The sequence below is a fragment of the Lactuca sativa genome, chromosome 4, assembly GCF_002870075.4.
Source record: "Lactuca sativa cultivar Salinas chromosome 4, Lsat_Salinas_v11, whole genome shotgun sequence".
NCBI classification, from domain to species: Eukaryota; Viridiplantae; Streptophyta; class Magnoliopsida; order Asterales; family Asteraceae; genus Lactuca; species Lactuca sativa.
The window spans coordinates 47,253,901-47,279,641 of record NC_056626.2 but is presented as its reverse complement, the minus strand read 5'-3'; the positions used below and the strand labels follow the sequence as shown (position 1 = coordinate 47,279,641).

At 39.4% G+C, this 25,741-nt stretch overlaps 2 protein-coding genes across 2 annotated transcripts; both read left to right on the top strand.

Moving 5' to 3' along the window:
- Window positions 1-2,251: 2,251 nt before the first annotated feature.
- Window positions 2,252-3,189, top strand: LOC111914739 (chlorophyll a-b binding protein of LHCII type 1). Its single transcript, XM_023910452.3, has one exon. It carries the CDS (start codon window positions 2,306-2,308, stop codon window positions 3,101-3,103), a length of 798 nt encoding a protein of 265 aa, XP_023766220.1. The 5' UTR covers window positions 2,252-2,305; the 3' UTR covers window positions 3,104-3,189.
- Window positions 3,190-19,319: 16,130 nt separating this feature from the next.
- LOC111914738 (chlorophyll a-b binding protein of LHCII type 1) lies at window positions 19,320-20,261 on the top strand. Its single transcript, XM_023910451.3, has one exon. The coding sequence runs from the start codon at window positions 19,373-19,375 to the stop codon at window positions 20,168-20,170; it is 798 nt and encodes a 265-aa protein (XP_023766219.1). The 5' UTR covers window positions 19,320-19,372; the 3' UTR covers window positions 20,171-20,261.
- Window positions 20,262-25,741: the final 5,480 nt, after the last annotated feature.

Below are 25,741 nucleotides of genomic sequence, written 5' to 3'. Positions count from 1 at the left end.
TTTATTATTTATTTACTTATTTTATCTAATTTATTTACTTATTTTATTTTATTTATCTAATTTTAAACGAGATGTTACACGTGACTCTACACATCATCCAGTGATTGTTATGGTTTAGAGAGATAATATGTTTTGAAACTCTGATTTTATGTTATGGTTACTATGGTTTTGAGATGTTATATATATATATATATATATATATATATATATATATATATATATATATATATATATATATATATATATATATATATAAAACTTATTACACAATCGTGTAATTGTCAAACATACACATTTAAACATTAAAATTTGTACTTCCAACTTATATTGACTATAACTTCGTCATACAAATTTGGATTTTCATAGAATTTATATCCACACGAATATATCGAGGTGTAATGCGACTTTCCTACAGGGTTATTTTTTGCTGAAATGTCCTATATTTTCGATTATAACATGATAAATGTAAGGATATACAATGAAATTTACTAACAAATTGATTATTGCATCATTAATGTTCATTTTTCAACAAAATGATACAAAGTAATTAAACACATAATTTAAGATTTTAGGGTCGTTACATTAAGGTTAACACAAGTTTCATCAACTTGACAATTTTAGTCCTTTTGTCCTAATTTTTTCCAATAAGGGTTTCTAACAACATTTCCAACTGAAAAACTCCCTCTTAAGCTTATAAGTATCATTTCGTTACATTTTTAACTCTTTACAAATAAATTGTCTAGTTAGATCTAAATTAAACAAGTTTTCCAAAGTTGCCACCACTGACCCTTCCTTATTTATTTCCTATTTTAAGTATAAATTCGCTATTTTCTTTAAACATTTGATCTAAACCTTTTATTAGCTCATGTATTCATTCAGTCATTCTTTTTATTTTTATTTTTCCTTTTTTATTTTTTTATTAAAAAAAATTATTTTCACTATAAATGACCAAAATTTCTAAGCCTAAAAATAGGATGTTATATGTACCTTAAAAATATATATAAACCCATGGAGGCTGTTGTTATGACCAAAATTTCCCTGGCATACTCCATTGAGATATGTAGTGCCAAAACATCCATGAATTAGATCACATAAACTGTAATCGAAGATTAATAGAAATTAAATTAAATTCTAAATTACATGATATAAATATAAAAGTCGTAAGGATCGAGTACTAGAGAAAGAATATTATCATTGACAGCTAATGATGCTCTTTTCCTATTGAAACCGCTAACTAACATGTGTAGTGGGCACACTAGTACGACATGCTTGTTCGATAACTGATCATGTGAGTTTTTGAAAATTGCCTTTATGTCTTTGAACTTTATCAAGTTAGCCGCTCGTACAAACTGAAGCACCCATTTCAAGAACTTTACTTGTGTCAAACGAACATGAAAATATTCCTAAACCATATGTCCACGATCATATTTTTTTCCTCTTTCCGAAATTTATTAGTAATTCCTCTCAATAAAATGGGCATACCTAAAGTCGAGATCCTCCAAGCTCGACTGTAACCCCAAAAAATAATGACATAAAAAAATTGTTTTTAGATTAATAAATCATTAATATATTTCATTCTCATGTGGGATGATAATGTTTTTAGATTAATAAATCATTAATATATTTCATTCTCATGTGGGATGATAATTGAATATTAACATTTAATCAATGCCAATGTTATTATATTAAAACGCATATTTAAACTCCCCTTATTGTGACGAAGAGTTTGCAAACAATTCGAACAAGAATTTTACAACGCGTGTCCGATCTTGATATTTTAATACTAAAAAAAAAAAGGCATTCTGCACACTTAGGGGTAAATGGTGGATCCTCCCTACGGCTCTCGGCATAGCGGTAAATCGCGGATTATTAACTACTCCTGTTATAATTTTTTGTGTTAGTCTCTCGGTCACATTAACTTTTATAACCAAAAGTTTTGCCTGGTTAGTATATATTTGTAATAATAGGTCAGTTATAAACTTAGACGATTGGATGGTTACAAGCTTACAGCATATTATAAAAAACCACCACTAAGAGTAGTGAGTGAAAGCCAGTCATTGGCTCAATAAACCAGAGCCACGAATATCCTGCCCCTTCAAAATATCTCAGGGGGGCCAGAGAACTCACACCACAGATTACGGACCCACAAGAATCTCTGTAGCCAATCAAATTGAAGCTAAAGATTGTATCAAGATAAGCATTGATCACCTATCTGATCCAAAAACTACCCTATAAATCTACTTCCAGTTCTACCCATCTTCATAAGTATAACCATCACAACATCTTCAAAATAAATCTCACAAAAATGGCAGCTTCCACCATGGCTCTATCTTCTTCTTTCGTCGGACAGGCAGTGAAAGCAGCACCATCTGGTTCAGAAATAATCGGAAATGGAAGGGTTTCCATGAGGAAGACAGCAGTCAAGAAAGTCGCACCATCAGGAAGTCCATGGTACGGCCCCGACCGTGTTAAGTACCTTGGCCCATTCTCCGGCGAAGCCCCATCTTACCTGACCGGTGAGTTCCCCGGTGACTACGGTTGGGACACTGCTGGGCTCTCTGCTGATCCTGAAACATTCGCCAAGAACCGTGAGCTTGAGGTCATCCACAGCAGATGGGCCATGCTCGGAGCTCTTGGGTGCGTCTTCCCCGAACTCTTGGCGCGTAATGGTGTCAAGTTTGGTGAGGCTGTATGGTTCAAGGCTGGATCCCAGATCTTTAGTGAGGGTGGTCTTGACTACTTGGGGAACCCAAGTTTGATCCATGCACAAAGCATTTTAGCCATCTGGGCTACCCAAGTGATCTTGATGGGTGCAGTTGAAGGTTACAGAATTGCTGGTGGACCTCTTGGTGAGGTAGTTGACCCACTTTACCCTGGTGGTAGCTTCGACCCATTGGGTCTGGCTGATGACCCAGAGGCATTTGCTGAGCTGAAAGTGAAGGAGCTCAAGAACGGTAGACTAGCCATGTTCTCTATGTTTGGATTCTTTGTTCAAGCCATTGTTACCGGAAAGGGACCATTGGAGAACCTCGCTGACCACCTTGCTGACCCTGTTGCAAACAATGCATGGTCATATGCTACAAACTTTGTACCTGGAAAGTGAGTTTTGTGAATTTGAGTGCGAGATAATATTTGATTGATGTCGAACTCTCTGTGAATTAATTTAGTAATATATGGTTTAATTTTCAATTTGGTGTTGATTTAGTTTCCTTTTTATCAGTGGGTTTTAATCTTTGGTTGATTAATTATTTAGTGATTAAAATGGTTACATTTTATTTATTTATTAGATGGAAAATCTATGTATTAAAATGTATTACACGGTTGATTAAAGAATATAAAATATTAAAATGTAATAATAAATATTTTTTAAAATGAAATTTTAAAATAATATTTATTACATTTGATCTTTTATATATATATATATATATATATATATATATATATATATATATATATATATATATATATAAAAGATTATATGGTTTTTTAATTTTAAAAATTAAAAAAAAATCATAAATTGATATGTGGATATTATTTATTTAAAAAATATTATAAAATGACAAGTGTCAAAATTAATTAGTGATTGCATGTGAAAAAAAAAACTTTCATTTACTATAGATGATGAGAAATTAATTAGGTTATACTTTGTGAAAATAAAACTTACAAAATTAAACGAATATCAATAGATAAAAATTATAATAATTAATAAAGTATTTTAATAAAAATTAATAATTAATATGGAGAAGTGGTATTTATTTTGCATTATAACGATTGTTTCAAATAAACACGTAAAAATAAGATATATGTAAATTAATGAAAAAAATTATGATATATATTATATAATAAAATATAATAAATTTTAATATAACAAAAAAAAATAGGCACAAACAATTTTGTAAATGAAAAATGGTATATGGAAAAATAAAAATTTAAGTTATTACCATAAACTCTTATGAAAACATATGGCAAATTACAAATGAGAGTTAAGAATAAAATGTATTTTATACTTATAATATGAATAATTTTTTTTTTTTAATTTTAAAAAACTATTACGTCGTATAAATGCTGATTTCTTCTCTTCTTTAATATTTAAATCGATTTTTATGGAAACTATATTGTTTTTTTTATTTAGGGGCTGTTTGTTTTGCCTCTTAATGGTCTCATTAAGAGGTTGCATTTGGATCATTAAGATTCAGAGTGTTTGGTTGAAACATTTTTACGCTCTTAATCGGTCAGATGTAGCTAAAACTAATCTGATTCGTTAAGATATGAGGAGAAGTCTGAATAAAAAAATTTTCATCTTCTACCATTGCCCTAACAACAAATTGCGGCCGACTCTTTTTTCTTCTCCTTCTTTCTAGAGATCGACCTTTCATCCCTCATTCTTTATCTTCATTAAGCGTTGACAACTTCCAATTATTGGCTCCGTCGCCGCCTCCCCTTGCATGCCTTCGACAACGCTCCTACTTCTCCGCCTACTCGTCGTCGGTAAGTTTTCAGGTATGGTTTTTTTTCTCGAATCTGTTGCTTCAATCGTGTTATTGTTGAGCAATTTTGCATGAAATTGGTGTCAATCGTGTTCTTGCTGCTCGATTTTGTATGAAATCGATTTTTGTGCTTTGTTCTTCTTGCTCTATATATGTGTTCAGTTGATGTTGTTTTTGTCCTTTGGAAATCTGAAAATAACAATTGATTTGTTTTTTTTTTTTTGAAAATGTGTTTGTGTTTGCTTGAAATGTTCTATATGAAAATATGTGTTTGGTTATTTTTCAACTTGTTTAGTTGATATGTGATCTAGGAGCAAGATGAAGTTGCTAGTGATGGAAGATATTCAGCAAGAAAATAGGCCCATCAATGTTCCAGAAGCAAGAAAGCCTAATGATCTAAAAACAGAAACAAAACGAGTCCTCTTCAAAGAGATTGTTGATGAAGAAACACATGAATCTGAATATCAAAAGCCAATTTGTTTTAACCGATTTGTTGGATATTGTATAATGTTTATTTTGTATTCAAAAAATAATTTAGAGGGCTAAAATGGTTATTTTCCTCATTAAGAGGCAGATATTTAGATGCCTAACCAAACATTATTTTATCATTCCGATAGAAATTCCTAAAGAGCATCTAGATCATCCAGGCATCTAGATCATTCAGATATGATTCATCAGGATGCTACCAAATAGCCCATTAGTATTAATAAAGGTTTTTTTTTTAAATTGACAGTGATGGCGAATTTCATATTTTGTTTCAAACATTTTAGGTTTTTTTTCATTGTAATATTTATTTGGAATCCTGATTTATTTTATACTTATAACACAAATCAAAGGTTTTTTTATTTGATTGATTTTGAGTTTGATTCTTATTCCCATCAAGATTTGTGAGTTATATTTATATGTTGGTATTTTTAGATTGACTTAATCGGATACTATCTTTTTTATATATTAAATTTATTTGATTTGATGAGATATTTTTATATGTGTCTTTGATTAATTCAAATTTATAAAAAAAATTAATAAATTTCAAACAAATCTCTAAGATAAAAGAAAAAAATCATTCAAACAAATAATTGAGATTTAATGTTAACTTAAAATCTCGACATAAAATCGTCTTGGATAATTGAAATAATTGTAACACCCATAAAATCCAAGCCAAATTTAAACTTTTAAAAACATTTCAAATGCCAATAGTTATTACAAAAAGGTTTCCAAAATAGTTTCACATCAGAGTATCCCAGAAAATCCAAAACATATTATGGGGAAGTGTACGATCACACATTCGTCTTCCTGGGTTAATTCGTTGTACCTGAAACATAAATTGATAAACGTAAGCTCGAAGGCTTAGTGAGTTACCCCCAAAATACCAACCTCATACAATCCATAATCATATCATATAACAAACACTGAACAGCCATGCATCCCGAGTCTACTGTGTGACTGGTCCACCCGCACTGGGTCTTCAGTCCACCTGGTCCACTCTTTGAGTCTACAGTATGACTGGACCGCCCGCACCGGGCCTTCAGTCCACCTGGCCCACTCTCCGAGCCTCGGCACGTTTGGACCACCCTCTCGGGGCCTTCAGCCTATCCGGACCGCTCGTTGGGCCATTGGTTGGACAATGTGCCTTCCTGGGCCTGTAGTCTTTCCGGTCCGCCATGGGTATGTTGGCCTACAACACGAAGCAGGACCCGCCTCAACCCAACCCCCATAACAATCAAACAATCATGTGCACATAAATATTATACGCGAGCATGTATACAACAGATAATCATACCAAACTAACTGATTACTAACACAACAACCGTCCTATAACCAGGATACCGACCTAACCGGTCACTAACATAACATCATCCCATATACCAGGATACTGACCTAAACCAGGTCACTAAACATAATACCATCCTAACTACCAGGATGCAGATCTAGCAGATCAAAAAACATATCAAGCAAATACCCGAATACAAATCAGATAAAGGGCTGACCTTGGTGCCTTAGACCCTGTTGATATAGTGAGGATAACTCACCTTGCAATGCCGAACTAAACCACGAAATCACGCTCTCAAAATACTGCCCCAAACTCCATTACCTATATCCACCCATGATCCATTTCCTTAAATACCCATTTACCAAATACCCTCCAAAGTCAAACATGGTTAACCCTGGTCAAACTCCAAGTCAACAGTCAAGGTCAACAGTCCATGTTGACCCAACTCGTCGAGTCCAACTACTGACCTATCGAGTTCCTCCAAAACTCAGAAAACCGTGAAATCCCTGGGCCAACTCGCAGAGTTTCCCCACCAACTCGGCGAGTCTACGCGTGTCTAAATGTCAGGAAGAACCCTAACTGACTCGTCGAGTCTTCTTACTGACTTGCCGAGTCCATGCAAAACCATTATGGGCAATCTTCAACCGACTCTTCGATTCAACCATGAAACTCGTCGAGTCTCCTTCAGTCCATCACTCATTCAGACTATTTTAAGCTGCTCCAAAGCTCCAAACAGTAGATCTATGCTCCTAGGGTGTTGTTATCACATAAAGTTGCTAACTTTACATGCATGCATGGTTCTATGAAGCTAAAACACTCATAATTAGCATTAGGAGAAGGTTTTGGACATGAAGGAGGGCTAGGGCTTCATAAAGCTTAAGGATTTATGTTCATAAGGCCTTAAGAAGTCAAGTTCTAAAACTATGCCCTTGTGGCAAGCTTAAATCCGAGTGTGACCCCATCATGCCCTAGACATGACAATTACTTTACCAAAAAGGAAGATCTAAGCAATGAAATATAAAGGTGGTAGCTTTATAACTCAATATTGTTGTCACAACACTGGAAAAGTTGGATCTACAAGCTATCCCTTGTTCAAAGCTCTTAACTCCTTAAGAATGCTCCAATACACTCTCTTTTGGTCTCACACACTCAAGAATAGAGACTAGTTGGTTTTTTTGGACGTGAAGGTGACAAGGGAGGCTGAGGAGGAAAGTTAAGGACCTTTAAATAGGGTGCAAACCCTAAAAATTATGGTTTTCACTTTCCAGCACCTACTCGTCGAGTCGGGTCCTCCAACTCGACGAGTAGGGTCTAAAATCCACATGGCTGATTTGGTCACTACTCAACGAGTTGGCCTATCAACTCGTCGAGTTGTCTTTGAAACATGACTCTAGAACTTTAAACTGATATCGAGAAATCGGGATGTTACACTAATATAAACTATTTTTTTAATCAAGAGTGTGTGCAAGGCTGTTTTTACCACTTTATTTATGAGTTTTATTAATTGTAATAATTTTCCATGTGATTTGCTTATGTTGTTTGCTAGTATATCTCAATGTAGCAAAAGTCGTTAGGTGCTAGTTGGGATGTTTCATTTCTGAACAAGTGTCATGGTTTCCTCACCCAAGAAAGCGGGTTTATTACAAACATTCTATTTATTCTTCTCTTCACACCACTAGGTATGTCAACATAATGTCAACTATTTTGACTTTACAGTCCTTTTAGTTTATGAACCTGTCATCATTAATATAGGGAAATGAAGAGGTCATGGTTCTGGCCACAGAGAAGAAAGCTACTGACCAAGTGTTGATTGTATATTTTAAGAGGCATTTGACAGGTGTCATAAGATCGTTCATGTGTGAAAAGAGTTTCATGTTGAAATGGATAAACTACTTAAAGCCTCTGCTCCTCTTGTTGCTATAGGAGTGAACTACAATCACTTGTATTTGATACGTCTTCACTTGAATATTAAAGTTGACTAATGCTCTAACCAACCACCTCAACGTCAACAATTATGTCCAAATGTTGGTGATGCTTAAGTCAAGTGTATTAATATTTGCACACAACAAAGTAAATAAGTAGGAAAATCTTATCTAGATACAATGGTTGTGTTAGGCATAAGGTCTTCAATTTCATGAAAGCTTAGAGATAACTTTTGTTGATGTAATATTTGTACCAAGGATTAATGTACTTTGTAACGTCCCAAAATTCATGACTAAAAATTTCTTTTAATAAAACATTTCTTTAAGCAAGGTCACCAATTCAAAACATAATCAGAGTATTAATTTTCCAAAACACATGTTCATTATCAGAGTAAAACATTCCCAGGTTGTCTAATCTATGGTGTGTGTCATGCGATCACCCCCGAGCTCTTCCCTCCGCTACCGGAAGTACCTGAAACCAAAACTGAAAACCGTAAGCACGAAGCTTAGTGAGTTCCCCACCCTACCACATACCATGCATAACCATATACTGCACATACTGGGCCACGCCCGCTAACCTGGGCCTCGCCCCTACCTCGGGCCTCGCCCGCTATAACGGCCTCACCGTTCCAGGCCCCGCCTGGCTTTGAGCCCCGCTCGGATACAGATCTGTTTCACTTAGGCCTCGCCTGCCACAGGGCCTCGCCCGCTAACATATAATAGCACATAAACATATCACAACACATAAGCTAAACACATACTAACAAATCCTGTCCCAAGGCCTCGCCTGTCTTGGGCCTCGCCCTTGTCCTGCTACTGATGAGTCATGGAACCTCGTCCATGCTCCTACTGATAGTGAGATACGGGCCCAACCCACACTCACTCTTTCCCTACCTTGGGCCTCACCCCTGATCTGCTGCTAATGAGATGTGGAACACCATCCACACTCTGCTATTGATGAGATACGGGACCTCGCCCACACTCACCTCCCTACCAGACACATACAAGTATCACACATACAACAAGTATAAACTATCACATAAACCATTCCTTGGGCACCCGCCCGCTATCATTGGACCTCGTCCTGAATATCATACTAGCATACTGTGCCTAGGGCTAACCCCCGGGTCTTCTACTCATAACTACATGGGCCGACATTGTGACCGTAGACCCATTGGCACAAAGGGAAACTCACATGCACTTGCTGAACATGCTGATAACCTTCTGGATGCTGCCCAGAAACTCTCTGAACTCCTGCTCCACTAGCTCCCCGAGCTACCAATATCAATGAAACACTTAGACTAACTGACCCCCAACAGTCAACTAAGTCAACTCTGGTCAAAGTCAAAGTCCTGGTCAAAGTCAATCTTCTAGGTCAACCCTACTCGCCGAGTCTACCTATTGACTCGCCGAGTTCATATGCTCAAAGTCCTTCCAATCGCGACTCGACTCGCCGAGTCTACCGATTTCCGAGTCCTGACCTGTCCAACTCACCGAGTCTCCACTCGACTCACTGATTCGAGTCTCAACTCGAAGGGTTTGGGGTTTCGTGACCTGAATCGCCGAGTCCAAGAACAGACTCGCCAAGTCCAAGGCAATCTTCAACTGACTCGCCGAGTTGTTCTTCCAACTCGCCGAGTTCCTGCCCAACTTCATCTGACTCGACGAGCTGTTTATCCCACTCGTCAAATTCCTCCTAATCTTCATGCTACTCGCCGAGTCCACTCAAAGGAATCGTCGAGTCCATTCAGATCTACATACATGTAGAGGACTTTTGAGTCATGCATGGACCCCAAACTATAGATCTACCCTTCCCAAGCCTATTCCTCACGTAAAGTTGCAAACTTTACGTGTAGAGAAGGAGATCTAGGCTAAACACACCATAAAATAGGGTTTAATGCAAAGAGGCTCCATAATCAACTCAAGGGCTGATACTTTATGCTTCACAAGGCCAAAATATGCTTAGATCCGAAGTTCCAACTTTAGATCTGGCTTCTAACTCAAATGGATACCAATCATGGCCAAAAGCCCCAAAACTCAACATAGATCTTGGTGCAAAGGATTCCAAGAACTAGTTTATTACCTTTAAATGTTCAGAAATATCTTCCCAAGCCCAGATCTATAGCTCCTTCTTGCACCTCCAAGGCCCTTCTTCCTTCTCCAAGCTTTAATGCACTCTTCAAAGCAATAATTGGCTCAACAACGGATATGGCGGCTAGGGTTTGGTGTTCTGGGTTAGAGAGGCAGTAGAGGAACCCTAGGGAAGAGAATGAGGCGCTTAAATAGGCTCCAAGTCCCAAATTTAGGGATTTCCTCGTACAGACCAGACTCACCGAGTCTCCTTGGCCGACTCGCCGAGTCGTTCACTTATTCCTCGACCCGGATCCCGCTCGGACTCGCCGAGTTCCTCCTTGGACTTACTGAGTCATCCCTTAGACTTAGGGTTTCCTTTCCTTTCTTGGCCTTTCTGACTTTGGGTGTTACAACTCTCCCCCACTTAAACTAAACTTCATCCTCGAAGTTTGCTATGGGCCACTGCCTGCGATATGCTTTCAATACCCAACTAATCATTCCAACACCAGCTGCCTACCTTCGCTGGTCTTCCGCCCGGTCATTCTGACTAACATCATTCCTTGCGGATAATAGACTCAGGTCACCCTGACCCTGAACATCCTGGAAACACAACTTACTCAACCGACAATCCTTCCGGTACTCACCGAGTACTGTACTGAACCTATAGGGGTTCACCCCTTCTTTCCTTGTGCGAATTCCTTGCCTTCCCAAGGCAATGCTCCATAACCAACTATTTCCTCTGTCACTGTGAAGGTCATATCCTTCGCCAACTCCATCACCCCCGCTACTTCCAGTACAGGTCATCACCGCCAGTAACCACTGACACTCCTCTCTGTCAAAACTTGGTGTCGAGCACCCCTCGATACAACTAACTGAATTCCACCATACACTGCTTACCCGCACTACTACTGACTGAAAATTCTGCTATTCCTTATCTGCCTTCCGGATGAACTGAGACCACCCTAATCCCTACCGTCCTACCAATATCTGGATTACCGGATCCCACCGGTCGCTAGTCCCAACACTACTCCTAGTCGCTCCCAGCGACTTTCGAAGGAACTTTGACCACCTATAACTGCGCAATCTATTCTGCCATTCAGTCACTACAATCCATGGATCCCCGATCCCTTATCTTGACACTAAGGTCCTTACCAGGTCCCCCCTATGCCGCTAAAACACACGGGCCTCGCCCACGGGTCCCACCCGCCTCTATCCTTCTAGTCCTACTTGTCTAACCACTCTCTCTCGGGCCTCGCCTACGGGTCTCACCCGGCCATACTACTGAGCAACCCTACTCTCAGGTCTCACCTATACCGCTACTCTCATACGGGCCTCGCCCACAGGCCTCACCCAACTATATCCTGGAGCGGCCTCTCCCAAGGTCTCACCTCTCTAGGGCTATACAAGCAAACTTCCTATCACTTTCATCCACTACCCATTCCTGATCCCTATCTGATCGCTAGGAGATAAGGGCCTCGCCCCAACTCCGCTAACGAAGCTACTAAGGAATGCTACGGCTTACTAGTAGTCTTACATCACCATCCATCACTGACTGCTAGTGAATGCTATGGTTGCCCCGTAGTCTTACAACACTTCCACCACTGACTACTAGTGAGTGTTATAGTTGCCCCGTAGTCTTACATCACTTTCTACCACTAACTGTTAGTGAATGCTACGGCTGCCCCGTAGTCTTACATCACTTTCTACCACTGACTGCTAATACGAAGGCACCCATGTGCCATTAGCTCTCAAGATCCTCATTCCGACTCCCTCGAGTCCTACGGGCGATCCACAACCTGAATTCCCAACCACATACTAACCATCACCATCACACGCACTAGCTGATGGGGAGTTTCTCAAAATCCCAACCCTGAAATCCTCAATCCATCAAACGCTGAACTACTTCTTTTCCTTCTCGGAGGTCGCGCACTCATTTTGGGTCTGCGTGATCCTACCTTTGCACACTCGGAGGATTCTCCCCCACTTCGATCCTGCTTACCCCTTGCTGCTCAATACTCAAAAGAATCCCAATCCTTGCTACCATTCCATAATCAAGCTGCTGAGGAACCCAAGCTCACCATAGCTAGGGATCTAACCAATCCATCTCTAACATTATACAACTCCGATCTAGCGAGACATACCAAGTCCCTCCCAGGCATGCTACAATTACTGCATCCTATGAAACCTTCTCTAATAGAGCACATCTCCTAACTACCATTCAAATATCCAAGGTATTAAGATGGCATATAACTCGATCACAATCAACCGCTCAAAAAATAAAATACTCAAACCAATGATGATCCAGAACCATAACAATATAATCATGCACAAATAAAAGAACTGAAAACAAAATCGCATACCTACAACGTCCGGTGCTGCTCGCGCCTCCAAGGTAGTCATCTGAAAAGACCTGCCTCCTACCGCAGGCGCCTCTGCACGGCCCTGACGGCCGTCTGTGATCCTCAAAGTTGCAGGGGCAAGTGTCATCACCCGTCCTATTGAAAACAAACTGGGGCACTGGGCCTTCTTGTGGCCCCGCTGATTGCAGTGAAAACATATCAAGTCTGATCCCTGTGTGGTGGTAACAGTATAATCTCTACTGAAATGACCAGTCCGACCGCACTTGAAGCAGCCAGAATCACCACCGCTACCACTCCTACACGCACCCCTGTGCGCCCTGCCACACTTCCCGCACCGACTGCGGTCCTGATAATCCCTCGATCTCGAATCTGATCCCTTAGGCCTTTTGCCCGAACCTGTGGCTACCTAAACCTCATCCGGCTTCCTCTTCCGGATCTGCTCCAAATCAATTTCCCTCTCTCTAGCTCGAGAAATCATATCTTCTAGCGTCTTACAGCTGGACCTGATCACGAACACCCTGATATCATCCCTCAACATCTCATGGTATCGGGCCTTCTTCATCTCCTCATCCGCGACACACTGCGGTACAAGAAGAGCCCTCTCCCTGAACTTGGCGGTGATCTCCGCCACAGTCTCAGTGGTCTGCGTCAAATCCTGAAACTCCTGTGGCAACTGCTGCACCTCAATAATCGGCGAAAACTCCGCCCTGAACCTGGACGAGAAATCGCTCAAAGTCATCGCATCCAACGCGACATCATCCCCCAAGGCATGACTAATCTCCTCCCACCAATCCCTTGCTCTGTTCTTCAGAAGACAAGAAGCGAGCCTAACCTTGTCCCCCTCAGGACACCGGCTCGTACGGAATGCATTGGCAACATCAACCAACCATCTGCTGCTAGCGATGGGGTCCCTAGCCCCATGATAATCTGGTGCCCCGCAAGCCCTGAACTCTCGAAATGTCAAGGTACGTGCTCCCATCAATGCCATCATCTCGGTACGGAAGGCTCCCAGCCTCTCATCCAAAATCTCCAATATACCCTCCTTGACCGTGCCAAAGATCACAGGAGTCTGATCTAGAATACTGCGCGTAACCTCAGCTGATATCAACTCCCTCATCCGCTCCTCGAGCTGCTTGGCTCCTGAACCCGAGCCTGATCCCTCTCCGGCGCCTGGTCCACCCACTGGTCTCTCTCGCAATGTCACCATGCTGAATATATAATACATCCTCTATCAGAATACTTATCACTGCTGTGAGACCAGACACACACTCACCCTACTAGGTTCTCGGTCTTGTCTCAGCCTTTCCCGAATCGAGTACGGATCCTCTGCTTTCAGTAGTACGGGCCCATACTACCATCCATATCTATCCGTACTTTCCTCAGGAATTGCTTCGACTCCACCAGGTCCCTTATCCACTACTACTGCTCCCAACACTATCTCATCCTAGGCTTACCCTAAGGAAACCTCTGACTCACACCAAACCAGGCCTCAGCTGCTGAAGGACTCCTTGTGATGCCAATTGGCCATCAACTGGACACCATCACATGTGACAAGGCTCAGATAATTCTTCGAGTAAAAGACTCATCCCTACAATGGTTGGACTCAAACGAGAGCTGCGAAATAGGGCCAAATTTAGCACTCTGAGATTATTCAACCCTGATCACATGTGACGTGACGTATCCACCTAATGGTTACTCCCATCACTCGGAATCCCATATTGCACAAAGCAGGCAGCATTCAGACAAGGGGAAAATCTAACCATAACATACATAAGCAATCATATCCACATAGCAAGAATCTGAACTAGCATGCAACACAAACTCATATACTCAGGCATAACCTAAACAGGCTATCCTACCACTGTCTAATCAACACTATCATGCAACTCAAAGCACATATAATAGGCACATAAGGCATCCTCCCTAGATCCTTAGTCCTAATCTAGCATGCTGTTCTACTAACTGATAATCATAACATAAACTTGTATGGGTAATTTGGGGTACTTACTTAAGACCAGCTGATTGCATGCACCACACCATTTTTTTCTTTTCAAAGTTCTTTTCTTTCTGAATTCTTTTTGCTTTTCTAAAACTGTTTTCTTTCCCAAAACTCTCTTTTTAGAAAACTGTCTTTTCATTTTGAAAACTTTTTATCCGACCCCTTAGTTTGAGTTCAGGCACACCCGAGAGTATGCCCGAATCCCTCAAACCAAGGCTCTGATACCAACTTGTAACGTCCCAAAATTCATGACTAAAAATTTCTTTTAATAAAAGATTTCTTTAAGCAAGGTCACCAATTCAAAACATAATCAGAGTATTAATTTTCCAAAACACATGTTCATTGTCAGAGTAAAACATTCCCAGACTGTCTAATCTATGGTGTGTGCCATGCGATCACCCCCGAGCTCTTCCCTCCGCTACCGGAAGTACCTGAAACCAAAACTGAAAACCGTAAGCACGAAGCTTAGTGAGTTCCCCACCCTACCACATACCATGCATAACCATATACTGCACATACTGGGCCACGCCCGCTAACCTGGGCCTCGCCCCTACCTTGGGCCTCGCCCGCTACAACGGCCTCACCGTTCCAGGCCCCGCCTGGCTTCGAGCCGCGCTCGGATACAAATCTGTTTCACTTAGGCCTCGCCTGCCACAGGGCCTCGCCCGCTAACATATAATAGCACATAAACATATCACAACACATAAGCTAAACACATACTAACAAATCCTGTCCCAAGGCCTCGCCTGTCTTGGGCCTCGCCCTTGTCCTGCTACTGATGAGTCATGGAACCTCGTCCATGCTCCTACTGATAGTGAGATACGGGCCCAGCCCACACTCACTCTTTCCCTAACTTGGGCCTCGCCCCTGATCTGCTGCTAATGAGATGTGGAACACCATCCACACTCTGTTATTGATGAGATACGGGACCTCGCCCACACTCACCTCCCTACCAGACACATACAAGTATCACACAGACAACAAGTATAAACTATCACATAAACCATTCCTTGGGCACCCGCCCGCTATCATTGGACCTCGTCCTGAATATCATACTAGCATACTGTGCCTAGGGCTAACCCCCGGGTCTTCTACTCATAACTACATGGGCCGACATTGTGACCGTAGACCCATTGACACAAAGGGAAACTCATATGCACTTGCTGAACATGCTGATAACCTTCTGGATGCTGCCCGGAAACTCTCTGAACTCCTGCTCCACTAGCTCCCCGAGCTACCAATATCAATGAAACACTTAGACTAACTGACCCCCAACAGTCAACTAAGTCAACTCTGGTCAAAGTCAAAGTCCTGTTCAAAGTCAATCTTCCAGGTCAACCCTACTCGCCGAGTCTACCTATTGACTCGCCGAGTTCATATGCTCTAAGTCCTTCCAATCGCGACTCGACTCACCGAGTCAGTCCATGACTCGCCGAGTCTACCGATTTCCGAGTCCTGACCTGTCCAACTTACCGAGTCTCCACTCGACTCACTGATTCGAGTCTCAAGTCGAAGGGTTTAGGGTTTCGCGACCTGACTCGCCGAGTCCAAGAACAGACTCACCTAGTCCAAGGCAATCTTCAACCGACTCTCCGAGTTGTTCTTCCAACTCGCCGAGTTCCTGCCCAACTTCATCCGACTCGATGAGCTGTTCATCCCACTCGTTGAGTTCCTCCTAATCTTCATGCTACTCCCCGAGTCCACTCAAAGGACTCGCCGAGTCCATTCAGATCTACATACATGTAGAGGACTTTTGAGTCATGCATGGACCCCAAACTGTAGATCTACCCTTCCCAAGCCTATTCCTCACGTAAAGTTGCAAACTTTACGTGTAGAGAAGGAGATCTAGGCTAAACACACCATAAAATAGGGTTTAATGCAAAGAGGCTCCATAATCAACTCAAGGGCTGATACTTTATGCTTCACAAGGCCAAAATATGCTTAGATCCGAAGTAGCAACTTTAGATCTGGCTTCTAACTTAAATGGGTACCAATCATGGCCAAAAGCCCCAAAACTCACACATAGATCTAGGTGCAAAGGAGTCCAAGAACTAGTTTATTACCTCCAAATGTTCAGAAATATCTTCCCAAGCCCAGATCTATAGCTCCTTCTTGCACCTCCAAGGTCCTTCTTCCTTCTCCAAGCTTTAATGCACTCTTCAAAGCAATAATTGGCTCAACAATGGATATGGCGGCTAGGGTTTGGTGTTCTGGGTTAGAGAGGCAGTAGAGGAACCCTAGAGAAGAGAATGAGGCGCTTAAATAGGCTCCAAGTCCCGAATTTAGGGATTTCCTCGTACAGACCAGACTCACCGAGTCTCCTTGGCCGACTCGCCGAGTCGGTCATTTACTCCTCGACCCGGATCCCGCTCGGACTCGCCGAGTACCTCCTTGGACTTGCTGAGTCGTCCCTTAAACTTAGGGTTTCCTTTCCTTTCTTGGCCTTTCTGACTTTGGGTGCTACATACTTCCATTCCAAAAGAAGTTTTATATATCGTTAACTCCTTATTAAAAGTAATAACAATTTGTGTTGTTAAATTTTATATTTCATTTATTGTGTTTTATATATTTCATATATCTTATCTTAACCTACACATATAACAATTATTACCCACACATATCGAATAACACATATCACCAACACTTTGTGTGGGCTTGCCACATAATTTGACATGTCATCAGCCACATCGTTGACAACTCAAACAATTTTTAGTACTTCTATATGGGAAGTGATTCGTACACAACAGTTTTTTGCCATACACAACAATTCATGCATTATATAGTTGTATAATACAACATTTTAAAGCATCAATTATTGTGTATGGAGAAAAATTGTTGTGAACGGATCAGCTCCCTTTCTATATGCACATACTTACTAGTTTTAACCACACATGTATGTGTGTACTAATTGCACTATACTTCCACATAATGAATGTATAGTTAATGATATATATCTATAGGCATGAGTCAATACATTATGACACTTAATCTGTGTGTAGCTAAAGATAACTACACATAAAGGTCTTTTAGCCACATATAACGTGTGTGGATAAACACCTAAATTTCTTGTAGTGTGCGCGCGCACACACACACACACACACACACACACACACACACACATATATATATATATATATATATATATATATATATATATATATATATATATATATATATATATATATATATGAACTGTTCTACGGTCACCATCGTCCACCCTACCAGAATATAACCAACTGAACAGGCGATCACCACAACACTAGTGTACTGCCGCTAACATCAAACATCACCGAGCACCACCAACTATCGACTTTATTCATCATCATCTCCACAATCTAGGTTCTTCACAAAGTTGTTCTTCAATTTTAATTTCATATTTGTGTAAAAGAGGTGGGAGATGCACAGAAGTGAGCTCAATGTTCTACACCTTCTCTATTTTTCGATTTTGAGAAATGGAAGACACATTAGTAGATTTGTAGACTTGTGTATGGTTAGTAATTTGGTTTCAAGAAGGTAAAGTGGCGGTGCAAGCACAGAGTATGGGAAAAGGCTGCATTTTGGATTAATTTTTATGTAGAAAGAAAAGAGGTTGACCGATCGAGTGAAAGAAATAAAGATTAGGAGGGTGTGATGGGAGAGAGAGAGAGAGAGAGAGAGAGAGAGAGAGAGAGGATTTCTAGAAGAAAAAAAAAGAGGTGGGGAGGGGGGGGGGGGGGGTCTAGAATTAAGTAATGGATGATCGGAGATGATGAGCCCAATTTATTGTTAACTATAAAACATAGCTATTTATATATTAAATAAACTAATTATAATATAGAAGGGTATAAAAGTTTATTTATGTGGGACTAAGGGCATCTACAATGCATTGAACTCTATAGAGTTCAATGGAGTGTCACGTCATCATTCATTATTCCATACAACTCTTTTCATTTTTATCCCACAATGCATTAAACTCTACAAGTTCAATGGAATATATTAAAAAATATTTATTTAAAGATTTAAAGATTTTCCTTTTTCCCATTGAAGAGTTCAATGACCATTGAACTCCAAATTCATTGAATGCCAAGGTGGCATTTCACAATGGTGGAGTTGTATCCATTGAATGACAAGTAGGCATGACACCTCATTCAACTCTTCCATTAAACTCCCCTATTGTGGATGCTCTAAGATCAATTATGATAGGAATTGAAACCAAATAGTCATTCCATAAGACCGAAAAAATGATGTGCTCCACTTGATATTCTGGAAAATCACATAACCATTTATATGAATATTTGTCTTTAAAAATTAGAAATGTTAAGATGATTACTAATAATATTAAAACCATACGGACCGTTTTGAATTTTTAATCATGGAAAAAAAGTTTGTTGCTGAACCGGTGACTTTGTAAAGCATGATGACTATTTATGTAACTTTGTGAAAATGTAAAATGGTTAAAGATGAAAAACCCCACCAAGAACAGCTTGTGGCTGAGAATGGGAGCCATTACATTCCCTCAATAAACCAGAGCCATGAATATACCGCAGCCCCTTCAAAAATCTCTGGTGGACCAGAGAACTCACAGCACGCAGATTACTGACCCTTAGATAAAACTAGAATGTTGTTTGCCAATCAAAATGAAGGTGAAGATTGTATCTAGATAAGCATCGATCATATCTATCTGACCAAAAAACCACCTTATAAATAAACTTGCAGATCTCCCCATCTTCATAACTCAAACTCTCCTATCTCCACAACATCTTTCAACCAAATTTAACAGAATGGCAGCTTCCACTATGTCTGTATCTTCTTCATTCATCGGACAAGCAGTGAAAATAACACCATCTGGTTCAGAAATCACCGGAAATGGAAGGGTTTCCATGAGGAAGACAGCAGTCAAGAAAGTCGCACCATCAGGAAGTCCATGGTACGGCCCCGACCGTGTTAAGTACCTTGGCCCATTCTCCGGCGAAGCCCCATCTTACCTGACCGGTGAGTTCCCCGGTGACTACGGTTGGGACACTGCTGGGCTCTCTGCTGATCCTGAAACATTCGCCAAGAACCGTGAGCTTGAGGTCATCCACAGCAGATGGGCCATGCTCGGAGCTCTTGGGTGCGTCTTCCCCGAACTCTTGGCGCGTAATGGTGTCAAGTTTGGTGAGGCTGTATGGTTCAAGGCTGGATCCCAGATCTTTAGTGAGGGTGGTCTTGACTACTTGGGGAACCCAAGTTTGATCCATGCACAAAGCATTTTAGCCATCTGGGCTACCCAAGTGATCTTGATGGGTGCAGTTGAAGGTTACAGAATTGCTGGTGGACCTCTTGGTGAGGTAGTTGACCCACTTTACCCTGGTGGTAGCTTCGACCCATTGGGTCTGGCTGATGACCCAGAGGCATTTGCTGAGCTGAAAGTGAAGGAGCTCAAGAACGGTAGACTAGCCATGTTCTCTATGTTTGGATTCTTTGTTCAAGCCATTGTTACCGGAAAGGGACCATTGGAGAACCTCGCTGACCACCTTGCTGACCCTGTTGCAAACAATGCATGGTCATATGCTACAAACTTTGTACCTGGAAAGTGAGTTTTATGAGTATGGGTTTGTGACATGAATTTTTTTTTGATGGCGTATGTGAATTAATTTAGTAATATATGGTTTAAAGCTTTGGCATTAATTTGGTGTTGATTTTTAGTTTATTTTTTTAATTTATTAGTGGCATTTAATCTTTTGAGAAATTAAATTGCTTCCTAACCGCAATCAAATTAAGTGAAGTGTACTCGCAATATTTCAACCAACATTTGAGTTTGAACTCCTTTTTATAGGGACTTCCATAAAAGAATTCTCAAACACACAAAAGATAATTTCAACAAATCAAACTATCAACCTCACGTAATACAATACCCGATGCATCAACCAGCAGCTTATATTTGATTTTGCTACACACCGTCTTCAACATACCATTTACATTTAGGTTAGGCGGATTAACATCATTTTTTTAACATCAGTACTTTTTTTAGCAATTAATTTTTTAAAAACTAAATTTTATATTAAATCAAAATAAAAATTACACAACAAGAAACTAAACCATAACAACTCAAAAAATTAAAAACTTAAAACTTAATAACATGATGGATCAAAAAAAAAATTGTTCCAAAATTGAGCTTCAAAATCATTAACCGTCCAAATATGTTCTGTTAAATCGCAACGAAGATCATAATGGATTTATACACCATTTGTTATCGCTCTTAATGCCATGAACTTGTCGCCACCAATTTCTAGTGGTTGGTGTGTTTAAATTGGTGTTTAGGTTTAACATTTATCACTACAACAATATAGGACTTCAGTGGCGAATCCTTTAGTTGCGACAACCACCATTACAAGCGATACCCAACATTTAGATTAGGTCTCGTTGTAATGGTGGTTGTCACCGCTAAAGGCGAAACTCATCAACCCCGATCCGCGTCAAAATCTGAGGTTAAACCCTATTCGTCGATTTTGTCATAATCCAACACTTGAAAAATGATTTCGTACATAACAATAACGGCGAAACTAATACTAGGGGTGAGCATAATAACCGAAAAGCCGAACCAAAACCAAATTAACCGTTATAACCGAACCATTTTAAAAACCGTTGGTTCGGTTTCTAATTTTTGTTAACCAATAACTAACGGTTCGGTTATGGTTTTATAGGTTAACCGAACCATTATTAACCGAACCGCTAACTTTATATTTTAATATATATATATATATATATATATATATATATATATATATATATATATATATATAATATAAATTATATATAAAATAATATAGTCAAACTTATTTAAGATCCATTAAAATTTTGAAAATATAATCTATTAATCTTCACTTACCAGGAGACGAACGAGCAATCAAATCATCAAAGACTGATCACTCAGACACACATAATCTTCCAATCATACATTGAGTTAGATTATTAATTAATGTTGTAATTCATAATCGGCTAATTCTACAATTTGTAAACATTATTCACAATTAGTTTAATCTTCACACTCATAATCCTAATCGAAGGCTTCTCACACCGTTAATCATAATCAAAGATTGTTTGGACTTTATAGTCCTATTCGAAGGATTTTTTTGACTTTATACTCAAGACTTCTAGGTAAGTTAAGTTTTTGGTTCTTTTTAACTATGTGATATATTAAGAATGTATTTTTTTTTAATTTTTTGAATTTTTTTAGTGTTTTTGACTTAATCACATTGAATGTAGATGAGTGATTGACTTTTTTTTTTTTTTATATCTAATAACACAGAATATGAATGTTTGGCTTTTTTATTTAATAGTTTTAATTTAATCGTATTGAACGTGTATGAATGTTTGACTTTATTTTAATATTAATATCAATTATCAATATATGAAATTATTAATGTCAATTTTTTTAATGTTTTATATTTTTATTAAATATTTTTGATTTTAAATGTGACTATGTGTTATCTCACTCTAAGTATTACAGATACACATTTTATTATATTACTATAAGTTAGGTTACAAACATCGGCGTCGAGGACTTTTTGGTATTTTATTTTCATTTTTCATGCCAAAATACTTTCGTCGTTTATATTATTTTGAACATTATGGTTAACCAATATTAACCATTAACCAAAACCGTTAACCGATAAAAACTACTAACCATAACCAATATTAACCATACCCAATGGCTACCAAAATGCATTAACCAATCATAATCGTTATGGTTCGGTTTTAACCAATAACCGAACCAAACCGCCCCATACACACCACTAACTAATACCAGCAACGGTGTCACCGCTAATACTCGAACCCTCTGCCAATTATTCCCTCAAAAGTGTGTCGCGACTATTACGTTTCGAGTTGCCACAAATGTCTTTCGACACCACTAAATGGTATCGTTGCTAAAGTGTGACACGAATAATACCCTTAGCGACTTCATTCTTCCCTCTTCCGTGTTACTCTTTTTCTCTCTATCAACTCCGATGAAAAGCTTCACTCATGTCGTTTTTCACCGAAAATGCCTCTGGTAACGAGGTAACCTTATCACCGGCAATGTCCATGACGTTACCGACGGGAATAGTGATATCAGTGAGAAGTTCTCGTGAAACCTTCATGTTTTCCGTTTCTCTTTTTCTTTCTCTTCTCCCTAGTAACATACTCGTTCTAATGCCCTTGTTTCTGGGCTAAACATTAGTATGATGATGTAATAGTCAAGGTCAACTATTGTAACCTATTTTAAAGTAATAAAGATGAATTACTTGAATATTATGTGAATTACGTGATTTTATGTGATTATATACTTATTTATAATGATATAATAAATTAAGAATGAAAATAAGCATCAAAAATAAAATGTTATATAAATCTGATATCTATGAAGAAAGTTGTAGTGGTCGTGACAAGGATTTCGGACATATAAAGAATGCCGAAATCCAAGTTATCACAAAAAAGTTATGACCTGTTAAAGTTTCACGACAAAACTAGCACGATATTGCGTGACGTAAAAAGTGAGTTTACGATAAAGTGCATTTTAGCCTTAGCGATCTAAATGAAAATCCTAGTATACGTTAAATCAAGAGCGTGCATAAAAAGAAGGTCCAAATCTGACTTGGTACGAGGAAGTTATGAATTTTCTAAGATTTAGCATAGCAGTGTGCAGCCCGTAGCTCGAATTATAATCGAGGGATTTTTATCCGACACAACCTAAACAAGAATCGAAGATCTCGTCAATAGTAGTTCAACGGTTAAAAGAAAAACGAAAACGGACGTCGGATGAAGAAGTTATGAATTTTTAATAGACTTTTCCTGTCCCGGCCTGTTAAAAATATAACTTTAAAAATAAAGTCAAATTTAGCCAACTGAGTCTAAACAAAAGTTGTAGAGTACGGTCCTGCCTACGCGTGGATATAAATAACGTCGAAAACGGAGCTCGTATGCAAAATATATGAATTTTTGAAGTAAGAGGTACATATTTCGAGGCTATCCGAAGAGAACACCCCGCGTTCGCAAAGGCTAGGTCCGGAATTGGCCACATAGCTCCATCTGAAGGGTGACAAATCCGAACCTCGCAAACCGTACCGCGTACGAGGGTACGCCCTGCGTACCGAGGAACACCCCATGTAGACCGAGGAACGCCCAACGTAATGCGAGACCTCCTGACTATAAATAGGATGCGAGGCTAGCCATGTTTTCTCACATATTTCACACTTCTTTCACTCTCTACTCTACTCTCTCTCTCTCTCTCTCTCTCTCTCTCTTTCTCTCTCTATCCACCCTAAACACCCCCGAAGCCTAGGGGACCTCCTTAGCACTAGAAGAAAGCCCCGGAGCGCCCGAAGTCTCCGAGAAAAAGAGTTTTTCGGTTTAGAAACTTTGCCCCCCCGCAGAGCCCGGTTTTCAACCAAACTTCCCGGTTTCATCAATGGAGATTATTTTAAGAAGCAAAACGTTGTCCGAATCGCCACCTTATCATGTGAGTGTGTATTTACTTTCTTCTTACACATAAATATGAAATATTTTATATAAATTACGTGTTATGTGTATATATATTATCTGTTTACCTGAGATCTATGTTGGAAGAAAGATCTAAACCTTTTTCTTTTTAGATATGAACTTTTCTTTCAAATCTAAACTCTTTCTTTCAGATCTGAACTGTTTCCTTCAAATCCAAACTTTCTCATTTCAGATCTAGACTTTTCTTTTCAGATCTAAACTATATATATATATATATATATATATATATATATATATATATATATATATATATATATAATACTTTGAGATCTATGTTGTATGAAAGATTTAAATTTTGTTTTTTAGATCTGAATTGTATATGTAATTTATGTCTACAAATATGTTGGGTAAAACGTGGGTAGATGAAATAGTTGGCGTGTGATGAAATAAAATGATGAGAGGCCTCGATATTGACGATGATCTAGTCATCTAGCGGAGTATAGATGACGACCATAGACTTTTCTAGACAGTCCAATGGGACGCTAGCAGGCTCGCAACCTGTAGGTGTTTATTTGGACTCAGTGTTCACCAGGTGTACTCCATCCCCCTCATGGTTGCCTTATTTGACATAAAATGTTGAGGTATCTGTAACGCCTGTGTTTCCGGGCTTGCCATTTTTAGCAATGTAATAGTCTAAGTTAACCTTTGTAACCCGTTTTGAAATAATATGATTGTATTATTTGAGTATTATGTGTTTTGTGCTTAATTGCTTAATTATGTGGTTTGATTAATTAAGAATAAAAATAAGCGTCAAAATTAAAGTGTAAAATAAACTTGATATCTTTGGTTGATGATGTAGTAGTTGAAACGAGGTTTACGAATGTATATATAGAACGCCCAAATCTGACTTCGTATGAGGAAGTTATGATTTATCGAAGTTTCGGTTTAGCGGTGTGCAGCCCGAAATACTCGATTTGAGATCGAGCGGTTTTGAGCCGAAGCAACCTAAACGAGGATCGAAGGTCTCGTTGTTGGTCTCGAAGCGATAAAAAGTTAGGCGAGAACGGACGTCAAACGAAGAAGTTATGAATTTATAACGAAGTTTTTCTGTCCCGGCCTATTAAAAATAAATAATAAAAATAAAGTTAAAATTAGCCGATGGAGTCTAAACGAAAGTTGTAGAGCGTAGTCTCACCTTCGCGTGGATATAAAGAACGTCGAAAACGGAGTTCGTATGAAGAAGATATGAATTTCCGAAGTTTATTAAATAATTTGTATTTAATTTTTATTAGAAAATCCGGTATTATCCGAAGGGGAGTCAGCAATCCGATCCGAAGTACGCCCCGCGTACACCGAGGGATGTCGACATTCGCACTCGAGTCTTCGGATACGTAAGCAGTGACGTTTTTCGGACCAGTACACCTCGCGTACTCCGAGGCTTCAGCCTCCTATAAATAGGATCCGAAGGCAGCCGATTCTTTTGTTCATTTTCTCTCTTCTCTCTCCCGTTTTGCATCGTTTTGCATGCCAGAAATACCCCGAAGCCCCGGTATTATTCTCAAGCCCCGAGGCAAGTCCCGAGATCCCGAAGATCCCAAGAAGTGCGGTTCCCGAGCCGAAGCTCTGTCCGCGAGAAGTTCGATTTTTGTGAAGATCTTCCAGATCTGCTGAGGATTACTACTTCTGCA